The 16,674-nt window shown below is 41.9% G+C and overlaps 2 protein-coding genes across 5 annotated transcripts; both read left to right on the top strand.

Moving 5' to 3' along the window:
• The first annotated feature begins 792 nt into the window (after positions 1 to 792).
• Positions 793 to 4,610, top strand: chmp7 (charged multivesicular body protein 7). Of its 2 annotated transcripts, none has more exons than XM_071920429.2 (10): positions 793 to 1,349; positions 1,459 to 1,630; positions 1,712 to 1,897; positions 2,019 to 2,152; positions 2,678 to 2,726; positions 2,812 to 2,931; positions 3,052 to 3,150; positions 3,256 to 3,313; positions 3,433 to 3,666; positions 3,845 to 4,610. In XM_071920429.2, exons 1-10 carry the CDS (start codon positions 1,087 to 1,089, stop codon positions 3,898 to 3,900), a joined length of 1,371 nt encoding a protein of 456 aa, XP_071776530.2. In that variant the 5' UTR covers positions 793 to 1,086; the 3' UTR covers positions 3,901 to 4,610. The 2 variants fall into 2 exon arrangements, with proteins under 2 accessions (XP_071776530.2, XP_071776531.2); XM_071920430.2 differs by having other exon boundaries at positions 3,433 to 3,561.
• A 223-nt stretch (positions 4,611 to 4,833) lies between these two features.
• entpd4 (ectonucleoside triphosphate diphosphohydrolase 4) lies at positions 4,834 to 13,599 on the top strand. 3 transcript variants are annotated; one of them, XM_071920425.2, is made up of 13 exons: positions 4,834 to 4,945; positions 5,334 to 5,461; positions 5,532 to 5,756; positions 5,856 to 6,061; positions 6,466 to 6,616; positions 6,815 to 6,918; positions 7,622 to 7,681; positions 8,082 to 8,236; positions 8,855 to 9,021; positions 9,131 to 9,455; positions 10,067 to 10,152; positions 10,281 to 10,442; positions 10,563 to 13,599. In XM_071920425.2, exons 2-13 carry the CDS (start codon positions 5,454 to 5,456, stop codon positions 10,801 to 10,803), a joined length of 1,890 nt encoding a protein of 629 aa, XP_071776526.1. In that variant the 5' UTR covers positions 4,834 to 4,945; positions 5,334 to 5,453; the 3' UTR covers positions 10,804 to 13,599. The 3 variants fall into 3 exon arrangements, with proteins under 3 accessions (XP_071776526.1, XP_071776527.1, XP_071776528.1); XM_071920426.2 differs by having other exon boundaries at positions 8,082 to 8,212; XM_071920427.2 differs by having other exon boundaries at positions 5,559 to 5,756.
• Positions 13,600 to 16,674: the final 3,075 nt, after the last annotated feature.

The raw sequence follows: 16,674 nt of genomic DNA on the forward strand, positions 1-16,674 counted from the left end.
GGTCAACTGAAAAGGACTGTATAGTTTAAATAGCTAAGTTCTTAGTCACATTCAAAAGTGCATGAATGAATGAATCCTGATGTTTTTCTATGTCTTATATGTTTGACAGAGCTGATCTTCAAAAACCATGCATCAATAACAAATAGACTAAAAGCATGACTCCTGTAGCCAAACTCGAGTCTCTCTGCAATACAAATGCGTCCAGCTGTGACTTTGGACCACATCAATCTGTCTTTGCAATTAAATCAATATGATAGTGTATGATGCCCTTTGACCTGTATAAAATGTAGGATTATGCTAAAAATAATGAAGCTGTTGGTTGCAATGTGGCTCTATTTCTGTCCTGCAGCTGTATGCCTATTCACCTTGGTAAGTCCTGTACCAGGGTTATTAGGGTTATTCACATGTATAGTAGTTTGTACTCGATAATGGCATAATATCGACCTAATACAAATTAGAATTAATCATACTCTACATTTTTGAGTTTACTAATTTCAAATTGGACGAATAATTACACTAACAGCACTGAAACAACGTCAGGAATGTGTAAATTGGGGCAAAATGACTCAATCAAATCACTTGGATGCGCAGAAAGGACGCAAATTTGATGCTCCACTTCCAAAATTGAAAGCTAAGTTCTGGGTACGCATGTTTTGATTTTCCAGGCTGCCTACGTGGGTGGAATATATATATATTTGCGCATTCGATAATAGGCTCCGCCCCATCGCACGGTTCTGAATTGAAAACGTGCGCAGCCTTATGTTGTTGTTATTTTGAGGGTTAGCCAACGTGAGCTAGCCAAATTTCTATGCATCGTAGTGAAGTGTGGGTTTGCTGGATGGATGGCAATGACATGTGAGATCCTGCTGTGACTTTCCATCAGGAGTCGGTTATATGATACTTGAGCTCACAAGTTATCTTTCTAAGCGCTGTAATTTATTTCTGGTAAGAGTGACGTGATGGTGGCTGTTGTCGCTAGCTAGCTACCAGCGACGAAGTTATAGCTAGCTGGCTGGGCTGGCTGCTTAGCATAACAAACCGACAGCTAGCGTTCGGCTTAACTTACGGTTCAGACTTTGAGTAAAAATGTCTTATCCCTCTGAAACGACTTTGCCACCTGAGTGGGAGGACGACGAACGGATGAACTTCCTGTTCTCCGACTTCAAAGAAAACCGAGATGTCAACACGACGGACTGGGACAGTAAGATGGACTTCTGGACGACCCTCATCACACAGAGCTGTAAGGAGCGAGGGACCGTGTGTGTCAACTTACAAGAGCTGAACAAGATTTTTCGGAGGAATGGAACTTCGCCGTTGGGCTTGGGTACTATCATTCAATCCATGGCCAGGTAACTGTCCCTGCTGACAGTTCATGTCTATCAGAATAATAATTCCTGTTTCAGTGTATTCATGTGCAGTCAGTGCGGTTACTCATTGTGTCTGTTTAACTTCTACCAGATGTGGGAAGATACAGAGGGAGTCAGAGTTTGCTGCCAATGTGGACTCTGGCTGGCTGTCCTGGGGTGTGGGCCTGTTGCTGGTGAAGCCTTTGAAATGGACCTTCTCCACTCTCCTAGGAAGCAGCCGGGTGCCTTTAGAGGAGTCCTTTGTTGTTATAGAACTAGTGAAGGTGTGTAGAGTAAAATACTTCAATAGGTCAGTAAAGGGTATGTGGGCCACCACTTGAATAAAGTCATCTTGTGTCTTCCAGGAGAAAGCAGCAGAGTTGCTTGAGGTGTACCGGAGCAGCGAATTTGCAACCCGCTCCCTGCTGTCCTTCCAAGAGCTCTGTGTGCTGTCCTCCCATGTCTGCACTGATGAGAGCACCCTGTGTATGGCTCTGCTGCAGCTGCAGAGGGAGAAGCAAGTGACGGTTTCATTGCACGAAGGCGAGAAGGTAAAGCGTAACCTGAGTGCCACTCACGACCCATGCAATCATGGTCATTAGAGGTGTGTTACGCAAAAAAATGTGTCAGGATCCTGAGTCGTCATGTTTAATCTGTCTCTGCTCTCCACAGATTGTGAAGTTTTCTCAGCCTGGGCAGGATCGTGTCTCTCCGGTCAGCGATGTGGATATAGGCATCTACCAGCTGCAGCGCAGTGAGAAGCTGCTGGGAGAGCGGGTGGAGGCCCTGGGTCTTGAGGCTGACAAGTATGTCAACCCAAATATGAGCTTGTAGAATGTTTTTATCGGATCATGATGTGTAATTAATCTGTCGTTATTTGGTTGGGATTTATAAACGAGGCGACGAACCATTTGAGCAAAGCCGGTGGTCCTGTGCTTGTAAAAGGGTAAATCAAGCATGGAATGGATGTTCACATCATTTTTAGGGAATGACGTTGAGTTGGAGTGGTTTAGTCAGTGAAGTCATTGAATTAAATTGTTATTCCAATTCTGAAATAATAGATGCTACGGCTGCAACTGTGCAACAACCATGATTGTTGTTTTTGAGTTCTGCAGCATCACCAACTGAACAACTTAAATACTTAAACTTAAATAAATCTTATCAGATGGATAGTTGTCAGTTGTCACTTATCAGTTGCTGCTTGGTCCATCCTTTGCCAGGCACTGGAAGTGTTAGCCTGGCCAGATGGATTGCGTTGCATTCAGATGATTCACAAGGTCAGAAGTCGTTTGTGATTTCTGCTAACGCCAGATTGTATTAACTGTGTGCAGGTGCAGAGAAGAAGCAAGGCTGCTGCTTCGGGAAGGGAAGAAATCTCAGGTTTGCTGCTAAACTGTCAAATCCCACTTTAATACATGCAACCACCTAGTCCCATTACCACTTAATTCAATGGTCTATCCCACAGGCACTAAGGTGTTTGAGAGGCCGCAAGAGGGTAGAAAAGAGAGCAGACAACCTGTTTGCCCAGCTGGAGACCATCAGAGGAATCCTAGACAGAATAGCTCAATCACAGACTGATAAACTGGTAAGAATAAACATTAACATTCAATGACAGTGTTATACCAAAAGCACTTGGTCAGTTATTACAGCCTACCTGATCCCAGCTTCACTGTTCAGTTCTTCTTAACCAAGTTGTTGTGTGTAGGTTATGCAAGCGTATCAGAGTGGAGTGGCAGCCCTGCGCCTCTCTCTGAAGGATGTGACTGTGGAACATGCCGAGAGCCTTGTGGATCAAATCCAGGAGGTAGCTTTTTTTTTTTTAAGACACTGATTATTGTATTTTATCATTTTAACTGTTGAATGTGACACTTGCATAACTCCAAATGTATGTTTTCTATTACATAACCAGTTATGTGACACTCAAGATGAGGTGAACCAAACTATAGCTGGTGGTGCGCCCAGCTCAGGTATGGCATTTTAATTTGGTACTCTGTATCTTTAAAACATATTACTTGTTATCTAATTAACATTATTGATGAGCTTTGGATTTCTCAAATTATAATTTTTTCCCCTATTTTTTTCATAGATGCAGACATGGATGAGTTGGAGGAAGAACTTAAGTCTTTGTTGGAAGACTCTAAGCCGGATGGAATCTCAGGTTTACCTGAAGTTCCATCAAACCCTCTGTCACCTGCCAGGGAGCCGAGCCTCCCAGGTAAAGACCTGCTGAGCTCTTTGCCCGCTGTACCGCAAAGCTACTTAAATATTACCGATGAGGAACTGGAGGAGGAATTGAATCGCTTAACCCTCACAGATTCAGGTTCGCCTGCTGCTTTCTCCATTTTTTTCTTTCTCTCTGCAATGAAGCAATGTAACATGAAGCGTCTGAAAGTAACACGTGGTCATCTCTCTCTCTCTCTCTCTCTCTCTCTCTCTCTCTCTCTCTCTCTCTCTCTCTCTCTCTCTCTCTCTCTCGCTCTCTCGCTCTCTCTCTCTAGGCTTTCAGCAGAAGAAAATGACTTTGCCAACTAAGAGGTTAGAGCCTGCACAGTGATGGCACAAGCAAGAAGATGCCAAGTTTGAGTCCTGGGCTGCAGAGAGTGCTTGGAAGAGGCTCTGCGTCAGCATTTCAACACAAGCTGTATTTCTTAAAAAATGGCTAAGGATCTGAGTCCTTAAGAGTAAAAAAAAAACAACCTATAAAAGTAAATTAGAAATTAGATGGAACTAAATTGAGTGGTTGCTGATGAAAAAACAAGGCACTTTTCTTCATTTAATGAAAATGAGAATGCCTTTACTGCGGAGGCATGCCAAAAATGATTTATTTTTATCTTTTTGCTTTCTGTTTTTTTTTTAGTTGACATGCGTTTCAGCTTGAAAGCTTTCAGGCCTTGTCAGGATTTGGAGGTTGTCAAGTCAAAACTTAACCTGTTTTAAATATGCTTTTTGGTATGCCACCACAGTGAATGCTTTTAATTTTGTGATATTTTTGACAAGAATTTGAACATCTATATTTGTCTTTTGCATAGAGTGTTTGTCAGTGTTTGTAAATGTCCCGCATGGGCGATCCTTTAACAGATGTGTTTTAAGTGGCCTTTGAACTGTAGATATATCACTAAAATAAAGATAATGTCAACATGCCAAATCACTTATCAAAGCAACAAGTACAGTTAGGCTCCCTGCAGTGCCTGTGAGCACTGAGAAGCCTACCATAAGTGAGTTTAACCAAATATGTTTATCAAAATAAAATTTATTTTAATCATTTGACTGTAGTAGTATTTGTAACACTGGATAAATAAGATGTTGTGTTTGTTATGGCAACTTTCTCTGTTATCCTTAATGAAACCATAACAAAACATACGTCGAGATTGGTAATGGTGGGCGGGTTACTACCTCAGGCCGTAAAATATGTTACTTATTATCCGGACAACGCGGAGAAAAAAAACAAACACATCTTGACTGCGACTGCCACGTCACTCAGCGGAGACCTGCGACGGCTGTTGACGAAGAGAAGCTAGCTAACGTTAGCCAGCGGCTAGCAGCTGGCTGTCCGGTAATGCGACTTGTTCTCAGAAGGGAGGACTTTCGCTATGTCGCGAGTAAGTATGAAACATATTTTAAAGACTATATACAAGCCTATTTGTTGACATTGACAGTCATTAAAAATATCTCAGTCTCAGTTCGTTTATCTCCCATAGCCAACGCATAGCCTAGTTAACGTTATTCCCCTGTGAAGCCTGAGCAGGCACAGTCCATGTTTCCGTATGAGGAAAACATGATTGTTTCTGCCTTTTCCCTTTAACCTGGTTAAGTTCTATTCACAGCTTAAATTAATAGGACTTTGCCCCACTGCAGCATCGATTTTCCTCCAAAGCGAGGAATTTGATGTCCACAAGTGGGAGCACTCCGCCCAGGCCCTTTTCTAGCAAGACCTTTCAGCCATCGCCATGCTAATGTAACTGATTTTTCCTGTATGTTTCGACGCAGGTCATGATGATAAGTGAAGATAATGGGATGGAGCTCCGGAGCAAGTCAATACCCTTTCCATCAGTCGACTGTTACACGATTTTTATAAATTAAACTAGCAAGTTGAAGACAATCTGCATAATGGGAAGGTTGGTTTGTTGTCACTCCCAAGTGTCTAGTTTTACACTGATTCACATAACTGAAATATTTTACATTCAGACTCTCCCTCCGTCCATCTCTTGACAGAATCAGCTTTTCGTGCCTTTTCCCAGCCTCATGGCATTTCAGCCTGTCATCCCAGGTTCTTCCTCGGCTCCTGGTCCCTTCCCTCAGACAGCTGCTCTTCATTAGCCTGGTGGTTTGCCTGGTGGGTCTGCTTTACCTGTTGCTTGTCACAGGAAAGGGGCATGCCAGCTGGATCAGAAAGGAAAGTCACTTCCACAGGTAAATTAACAGCTGCACATGAAGATACTGTACTGTCAGATCTTGTGTTTTACTGAATACAGGCATGATTATCTTAATTTGAACTTTGTCGGTGAAAAGACACTTGGCAAGGGTGACTGATGTGGAGGCGACCGATACAAGCAATCCCAACCTGAACTATGGCCTGGTGGTGGACTGCGGCAGCAGTGGCTCCAGGGTGTTTGTGTACTGCTGGCCCCGGCACAATGGTAATCCCCATGAACTACTTGACATCCGGCAAATGAGAGATCTACACCGCAAGCCAGTGGTCATGAAGATCAAGCCAGGTGAGATGCACAGTGCTAGGCTTCTCATGACTCAAAACAGAATATGAGCATCTTGTTAAATACTTAACAATTCCTACTGGATGTTAAGACTCTCAATAGACTAAATTTAGTGAGAAATGTTGAATTAAGCAAAGTGTTTTGCTGGCATATCATTGTAAAAATGTTAAACAGTAAGGATAAGTAAATAGTAAAGTAAGTAAATAGCCCTCCCTCTAACCAAGCACCATCCAATGCTCCAAGCTAGAATAATGTAAAGGCTTTAGGATTTAGGATTGAGAATACCAAGTCAGGGGGCTATAAAGGCTTTCAAAACTTGCCTGCTGTTAGCCCACTTCAAACTAATCATTTTGTTGTTTAATATACAGTAAGCATAAGATCTAATTCCTTTGTGTTTTTGCTTCTAGGCATCTCTGAATTGGCCACAACACCCGAGAAAGCAAGTGAATATATCTATCCGCTGCTGAGCTTTGCAGCCCAACACATCCCCAAAAATAAGCATCAAGAAACACCCTTGTACATCCTATGCACAGCTGGAATGAGGATTCTGCCTGACAGGTACAGTTGGGCCTGCTGAACAGAACCTCATAATGTATACTCACACTACTTTTAGAAAGCCTCAGATATGAATATGGCTGCAAGAAATGTTCAGACCCCAAGTTCAAGTAACACTGAGTGATGCTGGGAGGTGGAATCTGTTCATGTTTAATATGCCATAGATTTGATGGTGAGATTGCCTTGTTTGTTAAATCTCAGTCAGCAGGAAGCGCTTCTTGAGGATCTGCGGACAGACATCCCAGTCCACTTCAACTTCCTCTTCTCTGACTCCCATGTGGAAGTCATTTCTGGCAAGCAGGAAGGTAAGTAAAAGGACAAGAATAAGATTAGACCTGTATACAAAATCTATACATTGTAATTGCAGCTTTATTATATTTCATTACTTTACATAACAGTTTATGTCATTACATATTAGACATACTGCAGTAGGAATGTTAGCCTACTTCTTAAAGCTGCACTAGGCAACTTCGCACTTTGGTAAGTCGAAGCAGGAGATAAGGGTTTGAATTTTTGAAAGTTTGAGGGACTTCATCATTACCCAGAAATGATGTAGTGTGACATCAGTGAACTGCGCACTCCTCTGACATAAATTTCTTTGTCTTAGTGGCTGGTAGGGGTGGAGATGATGGGGGGGGGGATCTTTTTGCAACCATCGTTAGTGAGTTCATCTTTCTGAACAGCACTCACTTGCTGCTGTTTAGGAGACAGTTTTGTAATTCGCTCTTAAGTTTAGACTCATCACTCCCTGTGCGCCAAAAAGATTGCCCATCAGTCACCACCTGACACCTGAAATTAATTTGAGCAGATAAGGCAAATCTGCGGCATCTCAATAATGGGAGATGGGACGCTTTCCTCTAGGGTAGCCCCAATTTATGATGTGGACTAATAAGACGGGTGTCTTTTCCACAAAAAATCTTGCCTAGTGCAACTTTAAAGATGCAGGAGTTTCATAAAACAGCAGGTAATTTGATAGAAAATATTTAAATTTGTTGTCGTTGGTTCTAGGGGTGTATGCATGGATTGGAATCAACTTTGTCCTTGGAAGGTTTAACCATGTGCACAACGGTAAGTTCCCAAGCAAATGGTGTTTCAGCAATGTACCATTTTCACAAATTGATTTGCATTGCTGTATGAGTCCCAATTATATTTTTTCACTGGCAAAAGGCTAACAATTATCTCTCATCTCACATCTCAAAAACCACTTTGATATCAGTGTTTCCTCTGCCACTGAATAGGTGATGTGCCACCTTGCTTAAAGAGAAAAATGAATTTGTAATAGCAGTATTAGCAAATTTCAGTGTTGCATTGTCTAAGTGCTGTCTTAGCAACCTCTCCACCCAACCAAGAAAACTGGGGGAAAAACACAGCACTATACAAGTTTTAAAACTCGTATTAACTAACTTTTTAACACATGATGTGCCCTCCTTGCTGGTTACCTGTCACTTCTCTCCTGTCAATCTTACAGATGGGGAAGCTGTAATAGAGGTAAATGTCCCAGGCAGCGATCAGCAGGAGGCGCTGGTGAGGAAAAGGACTGCTGGTGTCCTGGACATGGGCGGGGTCTCCACGCAGATCGCATACGAAGTGCCCAAAACTGTAAGCTTTGCTTCTCCACAACAGGTTATTATCACCAACCAATTCTGTTTTTGTGCTGTCTTTGGTTTTGTCACTCACCCTTTGTTCTTCTCCCTCCTCCCAACTTCTGTCATTCCCCGGTTAAACCTGTATGCACCATTTTTGTCCCGTGGAGATGAAGTACTCTCCATTCACCACTATTGAAGGCATCCTGTAAGCCTGCTGCATGACTCCATAGCAGGATTTAGGATTGAGAATACCAACTGTTTTCTGAAGAGATGATCAAACACAATGGAAGTTATCCATAATACACTGGATCAGAATTTCTGTTTCTTTTTTTTTTTCTATTCTTATCCATATGTAGTGTACCAGGTGATACATAAACTGCATGTCCTCCTTGCTTTCATTGTTTTTGCTTTACACCACATGCTGTTCAACTCCAGTTTGACTGTCATCTTGTTGGGTAGTTTCAGCTTCTGTCTATTTCTGGTGTGTTGAGATATTAAATATTAGACTAGAGATATTATCTGAAGTATTAAACTTGCGGGCTTATGTGTCCTTAAATATAGGTTACCTGTAATCAACTGTAGAGGTGGGGACAATGCATGGGTATATTAGGTAGAGCCCACCCTTCCCTATAGCTGATTTTTGTGTGTCCCGTAGGAGGAAGTTGCCAAGAACTTACTGGCAGAGTTCAACTTGGGGTGTGACGCACATCGCACAGAGCATGTTTATCGTGTGTATGTGTCCACCTTCCTGGGCTTTGGGGGAAATGCAGCGCGCCAAAGATATGAGGAGAGCCTCATCAGAAATACTGTCACTCGAAATAAGTGAGAGCCACTTCCTATTGCCTGATTTTAAAATTTGTAATATTTGATACAGTTCGGTACCCACCATTGGTAGTACTTACTGAGTACATTGTGTTATTGATTTGTCCAGGTTGTTCGACCAGCATGTTGGTGAGACAGCAGACTCTCCCCTCCTGGACCCCTGTCTGCCCACGGACCTGCAGGACGGGGTCGGGCCGCCTACACAGAAGCTCTATCTGCGAGGCACAGGGGACTTTGACCAGTGTAGGCAGCTTCTCCAGCCGTTCCTCAACCGCACCAACGAGACTCAAACCTCCCTGAACGGCATCTACCAGCCAGCCATCGACTACAACAACAGCCAGTTCTACGGCTTTTCTGAGTTCTACTACTGCACAGAGGACGTGCTGCGCATGGGCGGAGATTATAACTCTTCCAAATATGCCCGGGCTGCCAAGGTAAACGCTACAGCTGAAAATCTGACATGTACTCTTAAGAAGCATGTCAGATTTAGCCTCGTTAAATTATTTGTTATTTGTGGTTGAGCTCCAAACTGTTAGGAATGGTTTATCTCGTGAGATATCCTCTATTACAGAAATACAACACTTTTAAGTCATTGTTTTAAGCACAAATTCTTGCATTTTAGTGCCCCCCGTCAAAATGTTCCCATGTCACTACTGGATTTTAATTGATTGTATTAAGACACAAGTATGACATTTTTTCTCTCTCCTATTGATTCACTGAGCTTTTGACACAAGAACTGTGACAGCACCATGAGTGTTATATGTATTCTGAGGCTGTAGAAGGGTTGTTTACAACTTATTTAAGTGAGGATAGGTTATGAATTTTGCTCAAAGCTTATTTTTTCTAAGTCAAACTTGTCAAGAATCTTGCGTGAACATATTTAAAATGTGTATGACCAAATAGATTCCTGATTGGCCTGTGACTTTCATTAGTGTAATATTCAGTAGGGCCGAGCTCCAGGGGCAGCTCGGCCTTCCTTTTAATATTTGCTCATGTCTTATCACTTGGGAGAATTTTACAATATTACGGTTTTAAATTTCCACAGAGTTACTGTGCCACCCAGTGGAGGACTCTGAAGGAACGCTTCAACTCTGGCTTGTATGCCTCACACGCTGATCTTCACAGACTGAAGTAAGTCACACAAGAAGATCAAACCCCTTGTAGATCTAGGCTAACTACTTCACCACACCTCAACAAAGACACTGTCTACTTTGCCCAAGAATGTTTATCATTGGCATTATGTTTATATGTGTGTGCAGGTACCAGTGTTTTAAATCGGCATGGATGTATGAGGTATTCCACTCGGGCTTCTCTTTCCCAACCAATTATAAAAACCTGAAGACTGCCCTTTTGGTCTATGACAAGGAAGTCCAGTGGACGCTTGGAGCGATCCTTTACAGGACACGTTTTCTGCCTTTGAGGTAAGATGCAGCCTCTCTCTCTCTCTCTCTCTCATCAAGCCTTTATTTTGCCAGATAGCAGATACATCATCTCTCCCTTCCAAGCATGTCTAAAGAACTTGTTTGATTTGCCTCTCCCAGGGACATCCAGCAGGAAAGCCTGAAAGGAGTGCACTCCCACTGGCGGCACAGCTTCTCCTTTGTCAACAACCACTACTTATTCCTGGCCTGTTTCTTCGTTGTGCTGTTGTCTATTCTGCTGTACTTGCTGCGCCTTCGCCGCATCCACCGGCGTACGGCGCAGCGCTGCACCCCCTCCTCTGTGGCTGGACCGTGGCTGGAAAAGGGCCTGGGCTCGCCCACACTTCCCATCAACCTCTAAACTTTTAGAGTGTAAAGTCTGGACAGCATGTCTGACTTTCCAAAGCCAGTCTCCACTCCTTTCCTCTCTTAGGCCATCTGCTTGTTCGATGAGTCTGTCTTCGTTTGTAGGCTGCTGCCCTGAAAACAGGGCCGCTGCCTTCTATGACTTGATCAAGCCCAGTAAACAGAGAGACATATTCATTAGGAAGATCTCGCATGATGAGTTTTCAGGCTTGACTCAGCCATGAGAATATTTGTGTGTTCATGTTAAGTTATTAGGGCCCGAGCACCGACCGGTGCGAAGCCCTATTGAAATGCAAGGAATTATTATTATTATTATTATTATTATTATTATTATTATTATTATTATATTTCCCTCCAATGAATTGCATTTTTAAGGGGCTAAAGGTGCTCGAAAACTCACCAAACTTTGCACACGCCTCAGAAGTGGTGAAAAGTTACATATTTTATGGGTCTTGCGCATGGGTGTGGCAAAATGGCTCAATAGCGCCCACTACAAAATTTTAAAAAAATACTCATCGCTCTACGTTTCACCTACATGTACCAAATTTGGTAGGCACATGTATCATGTCCAGACTTACAAAAAACATCAATAGGTGCCATGGCCTAAACCCAACAGGAAGTCAGCCATTTTGAATTGATTGTGGCATTTTTGTGCGTTTTTACAGGGGTCATACTTTAACGAACTCCTCCTAGGAGGTTAATCGGATCCACCTCAAACTTGGTCAGCGTATATAACAGACCTTAACGATGAAAAATCATCAAAAGCTTGAGTTTACGTCCAACGGTGTGGGCGTGACGAGGCGTCGAATTTCCATGTTTCGCCACGAAACAGGAAGTGCTATGTAACTCGACTGTACATGGTCAAATCTGCCCCAAACTTCACATGTTTGCTAAGTGTCATGGCCTCAAGACATCGACATGGCAATATTCAGCTATAGTCATAGCGCCACCTACTGGCAACACAGGAAGTGGTTTGTAACTCCACTGTACATGGTTACATCTGCCCCAAACTTCACATGTTTGATAAGTGTCATGGTCTCAAGACATCGACATGGCAATATTCAGTTATAGTCATAGCGCCACCTACTGGCAAAACAGGAAGTGGTTTGTAGCTCGGCTGTACGTGGTCAAATCTGCCCCAAACTTCACATCTTTAATAAGAGTCCCGGTCTGAAGACATCGACATGCCAATATTCAGTTATAGTCATAGCGCCACCTACTGCCAACACAGGAAGTGGTTTGTAACTCCACTGTACATGGTTACATCTGCCCCAAACTTCACGTTTGATAAGTGTCATGGTCTCAAGACATCGACATGGCAATATTGAGTTATAGTCATAGCGCCACCTACTGGCAAAACAGGAAGTGGTTTGTAGCTCGGCTGTACGTGGTCAAATCTGCCCCAAACTTCACATGTTTGATGCCAGTCCCGGCGTGAACACATCTACAGGCCAATATTTACTTATGGTCATAGCGCCACCTACTGGCAACACAGGAAGTGCTTTGTAACTCCACTGTACATGGTCACATCTGCCCCAAACTTCACATGTTTGATGAGTGTCCCAGCCTCAACACATCCACAGGCCAATATTCAGTTATAGTCATAGCACCACCTACTGGCAACACAGGAAGTGGTTTGTAACTCGGCTGTACGTGGTCAAATCTGCACCAAACTTCACATATGTGATGAGAGTCCCGGGCTGAAGACATCGACATGCCAATATTCAGTTATAGTCATAGCGCCACCTACTGCCGACACAGGAAATGACACGTTCTATACTGAAAATTCTGAGCCGCGTCGATCGGTCAGTGTCCAGTAACGATGCGGCGGCTGCGGCACACCCCGACGTGCGCGAAGTGCGAGGGCCCGATCATCGCTGCTTGCAGCTTTAATTTCGTTTGATATTGAAATGACAGCCTTTTTATTTGCTCCACATATGATTGAGGTACAAAAAGAATACATATTCTTCCCTGACGTGTTCCTACTTCATCAAGTTCAAATGGCAGCTGCCTCCAAGTGTCTATGAAAATTAATGTTAACAAGACAAACATACCGGCACTTTGCTGGCTAGGTAATATTCTATATCCAAATAAATATATGGATTGTCTGTATTTTGTTGAATTTCACACAGTTGGACTCTGATATGCCATTTGGAGGCAATTTCTTTTGTTTTCTATTTATGTGTGTGCACTTGCCTTTCTCTGCCTTGTTAGGTGCATGATCACAGTATGTTTTTTTTTTTGTTTTTTTGTTTTTTTTAGTTTTTATAATTGATTAACGGTATAAGCACTTACCATTTCCACCGAAACCTCAAATGCAATACGATTATTAGGAAGGAGCACTTCATAATGTGGTAGAGAATGAGAATGTACAGTGCTGCCATGCTGGAATGGTCTTTTTTCTTTTCCATGTCTTTTTCCCAGGTCGTTCTGCGTAGTATTTATATTGCAGGACAGGTAGCCTGTAAGCTACACTAGTGCAATATTTGTTCATGTCTTTTCACTGTTAGGAAGTTCTCCATTACACATGAGCTCAATCTCTCTAAAAGCCCTGTTTAAATCAATGTGTGGGGTTCATCCAAGTATTCATTTGGATACCTTTACATTTATTTACAGATACATCGGGCTTCATTTTCAGAAGCTGTCATATCACTGCTGTGAGGGGATAGTAAATGAAAGCACATCCCATTATTTATATGAAAACGACGGTGTAGTGAACTATTTGCACAGATGAATAAAAAATAGGTGTTGGCACATTGCAATTCCGTAATAAAAGTTTTATGGTACTCTTCTTTGGCTGTTCATTTCCTGGAGAGGTGGTCAGACTCAACAGGCTGTGACTGTACTTCCTTGGAACAAATCTAAAATCCGTAGGCCTTTCTAAAAGTATTGTTTAAAGCTCTTCAACACTGGAGTTGATGTGGTAAGCACTAGCCTCCCTACCTCACTGTTGAAAGGGACACAGTGTAACCCTAGTCAAGGTTTAAGCTAATAGTAATTGGGATTAGAGTTTAAGTGATGTGTGTGAACATCAATCAACAGCAGTAAGTGGCAGACCGCCACTAATCACATCAGCTCAGCACAGGTTTGCCTATTAGAGTGCATGTTGTTGGAGCCGCTCTGTCTCAGTACAGAGACATGCAGAGGGAGGTATTGGCATTCCACCGTCTGTCTGCCCTGTTTTCAGTGTCAGATCTGACCCAAGGCGAGGAAAAATGACGGAAGAACTGGTTCGTCTAAAATAGATGTTAAGGACGTTGCACAATGTACAAACAACATCAGCTGAAGTGGAAAAACCCGCTGAAATTAGATGAGTAGACTTCTTCATTCTCAATTGGGCTCACCATTGTATGGAGTTGTCATAGCAGTTGTGGCAAATGTCCATTTGTTTAAGTGTGACGCATTTCTAATAAATAGTAATCAACATATCATTATTGTCTCCATTCATAAGAGGAACAGCTTCTGGATGGGACACCTAAATGTTTGCTCTGCAAGTGGGACACATCAGCAATCAGTCTTCAAGTAGGTGGTATTATTAGCCTTCAGACATTGCAACTTAGACAACAGAAGATAACCATTTAAAATCAAGGTACTGTTGCAGTTATCTCTCTGGTTGACACTGAAGATATTTGTATTACATGTTCTCAATCCAAATAATAATGCAATAATTTTGGTCATCAACTCACATGTTTGCTTGCCCTGCCGCTACACCTCAATCACCTGAATTTAGACTGGACACAGGGTGAGCCATTTGCAATTGTTGCAAGTTAAGAATAATTATACCACTAAATGTATCAAATGGTGTAGTGGTGATCATATACAGTAGTTCTGTAGTATGACAAGGCTACTATAGCACTACTAGGAAGTTTTTGCAGTCAGTTTTACAGCAGAGACTCTGTTTCCTTGCAGTACACGCGAACACCAGCTGTAACAACACTGTGCTTGGACAAGTGGTGCTTTAAGACATCAAGCTCCTAATGCTGAGTCACCCATTTGTTACCTTGCTTCACTGACACGCCCACAGTGACACCGCAGTCTGCTTGGTGGGGGAATGTCAATGGAGCTTATGTTTCAACCAGTGGTGAGTGATACAGGATAGTGAACAGATCCTGCTCATGTCCCACTCATCCACTGTTAATAATATTAGCAATGTGTCTCCTGCGTTAATAAACCAATATCATATAGAGATCAAATATTTTGACCAGCAGATATCAATTTGCAAATGGGAAGAAAAGATCTCACTGTAATGTGGGAAATGGGTGAGAGGTTATTCATGGCGAAGCGCTGAATTATATGAGGTTTGTTCAGTTTTTTCAGATAATAGCTATTCAACTGCTAGGATGCAAACACAAATGTTGCCGCCAGCATCCAATTTAATCTCAAGGTGAAATTTAAACTTCTGGCCTGCAACAAGAGCCAGGGGATGACACTGCCAAAAAAACAGATTATGAATTATTAAGAATAAGAGATGTAATGAGAAAAATGTGAAGAGCCATTCAAGATGTGCCGTTTCCAACAGGCTCCTTGAAAATAATTAGTTTGACGCCATATGGAAATAACATCTAATTATCATATTATCATCATTATCATCATTTCATATGACTACCATTCATTCACATGAGGAGAAGTAGGGTTCTCCACACCTTCCCATAATCACCCAAAGGTGCATGTCAACATAGAGAGATGCAGAGGAGGCCTTAAGAGGCAATAACATAATTGAGATGCTTCTTCTTCCTCCTCTTTTTATTAGGATCTCTTTTAGCCCGAGTGGGTTACTTTTCCAAGAGTCCTACATTAAAAACCCACTTTAATTAATACAAGGTAAAACACACTGGTGAAAATGTACCAAGATACACACAAATAAAAACATTCATTCAATTCAATACAAAAAAGGATCTTTATTTAAGACTGTCATGAGCTACACAAAATGCATACAACTTCAGTGCATCCTTAACTTAAACGCATGTTTTTTTGTAGTCCTGGGTCTTGAGTGTATGGTTACAACCAAATATATGGAGTTTTTCACTTTAGCTTTGATGACCTCCTTGTAGTCTCCAGCACCTCTTGACCTAGAATATCTGCTGTGCATATAGCCTTATGTTTATATACATATATATATATATATTTACTGTACATATATATACAAATATACATACACAGTTTCTCTAGATACTTCATGGACTTCATAATATTACATTCTTTAGATGTTTTTAAAGTCTCTTTGGATAAGCACCAAGTAGCTTTAGGAAGCTTATTATATAAAAATACTGCTTGATATAAGGTATAAGGTCTGTTGTGGACCACATGGTGCTCTGAAGAACCATCATAATTTGAACAATTATTGTAACCTCTAAATGTTTTTTCACTGCTACTTTTTAGGAACTAATGGTGGTACCTTACAGTAAGCACCTTGTGGTTTCACAGAGCTTATATGTTTTATATTTATCTCCAATTGATCTTTAATGCTTCCTTTGATAATTCTTCACTCCAACAGACCAAAAGGTGCCCAAGTAGTCTAAGCACCTGTCATTGCAAATTTGGCAACTACCGACCTGTGTCTGAACCCTGCTCATACTCATACTGTTGAGTCTTCACTGCACTGCCTGAGTAGCAGTTACATGTTTTTCAGTTGATGTGAAGCAAGAGGCCCTAGATAGCACAAAAACTAGCTTCCGAAGCTTACAGGCCAAATAACCACTATTTGGTTTAGTTAAGCACCTTTCCTTTGTTACAGGGGACATTAAATAAATAAGACTTTGTCCTATTAACATGTGTTTAGATAAAGAAATAAGCAATAAGAAACAATTATTCATTAGTAGTAATTGTTTTGTGTGTGTGTGTGTGTGTGTGTGTGTGTGTGTGTGTG

This window comes from Centroberyx gerrardi, chromosome 8, assembly GCF_048128805.1.
Source record: "Centroberyx gerrardi isolate f3 chromosome 8, fCenGer3.hap1.cur.20231027, whole genome shotgun sequence".
Taxonomy (NCBI): domain Eukaryota; kingdom Metazoa; phylum Chordata; class Actinopteri; order Beryciformes; family Berycidae; genus Centroberyx; species Centroberyx gerrardi.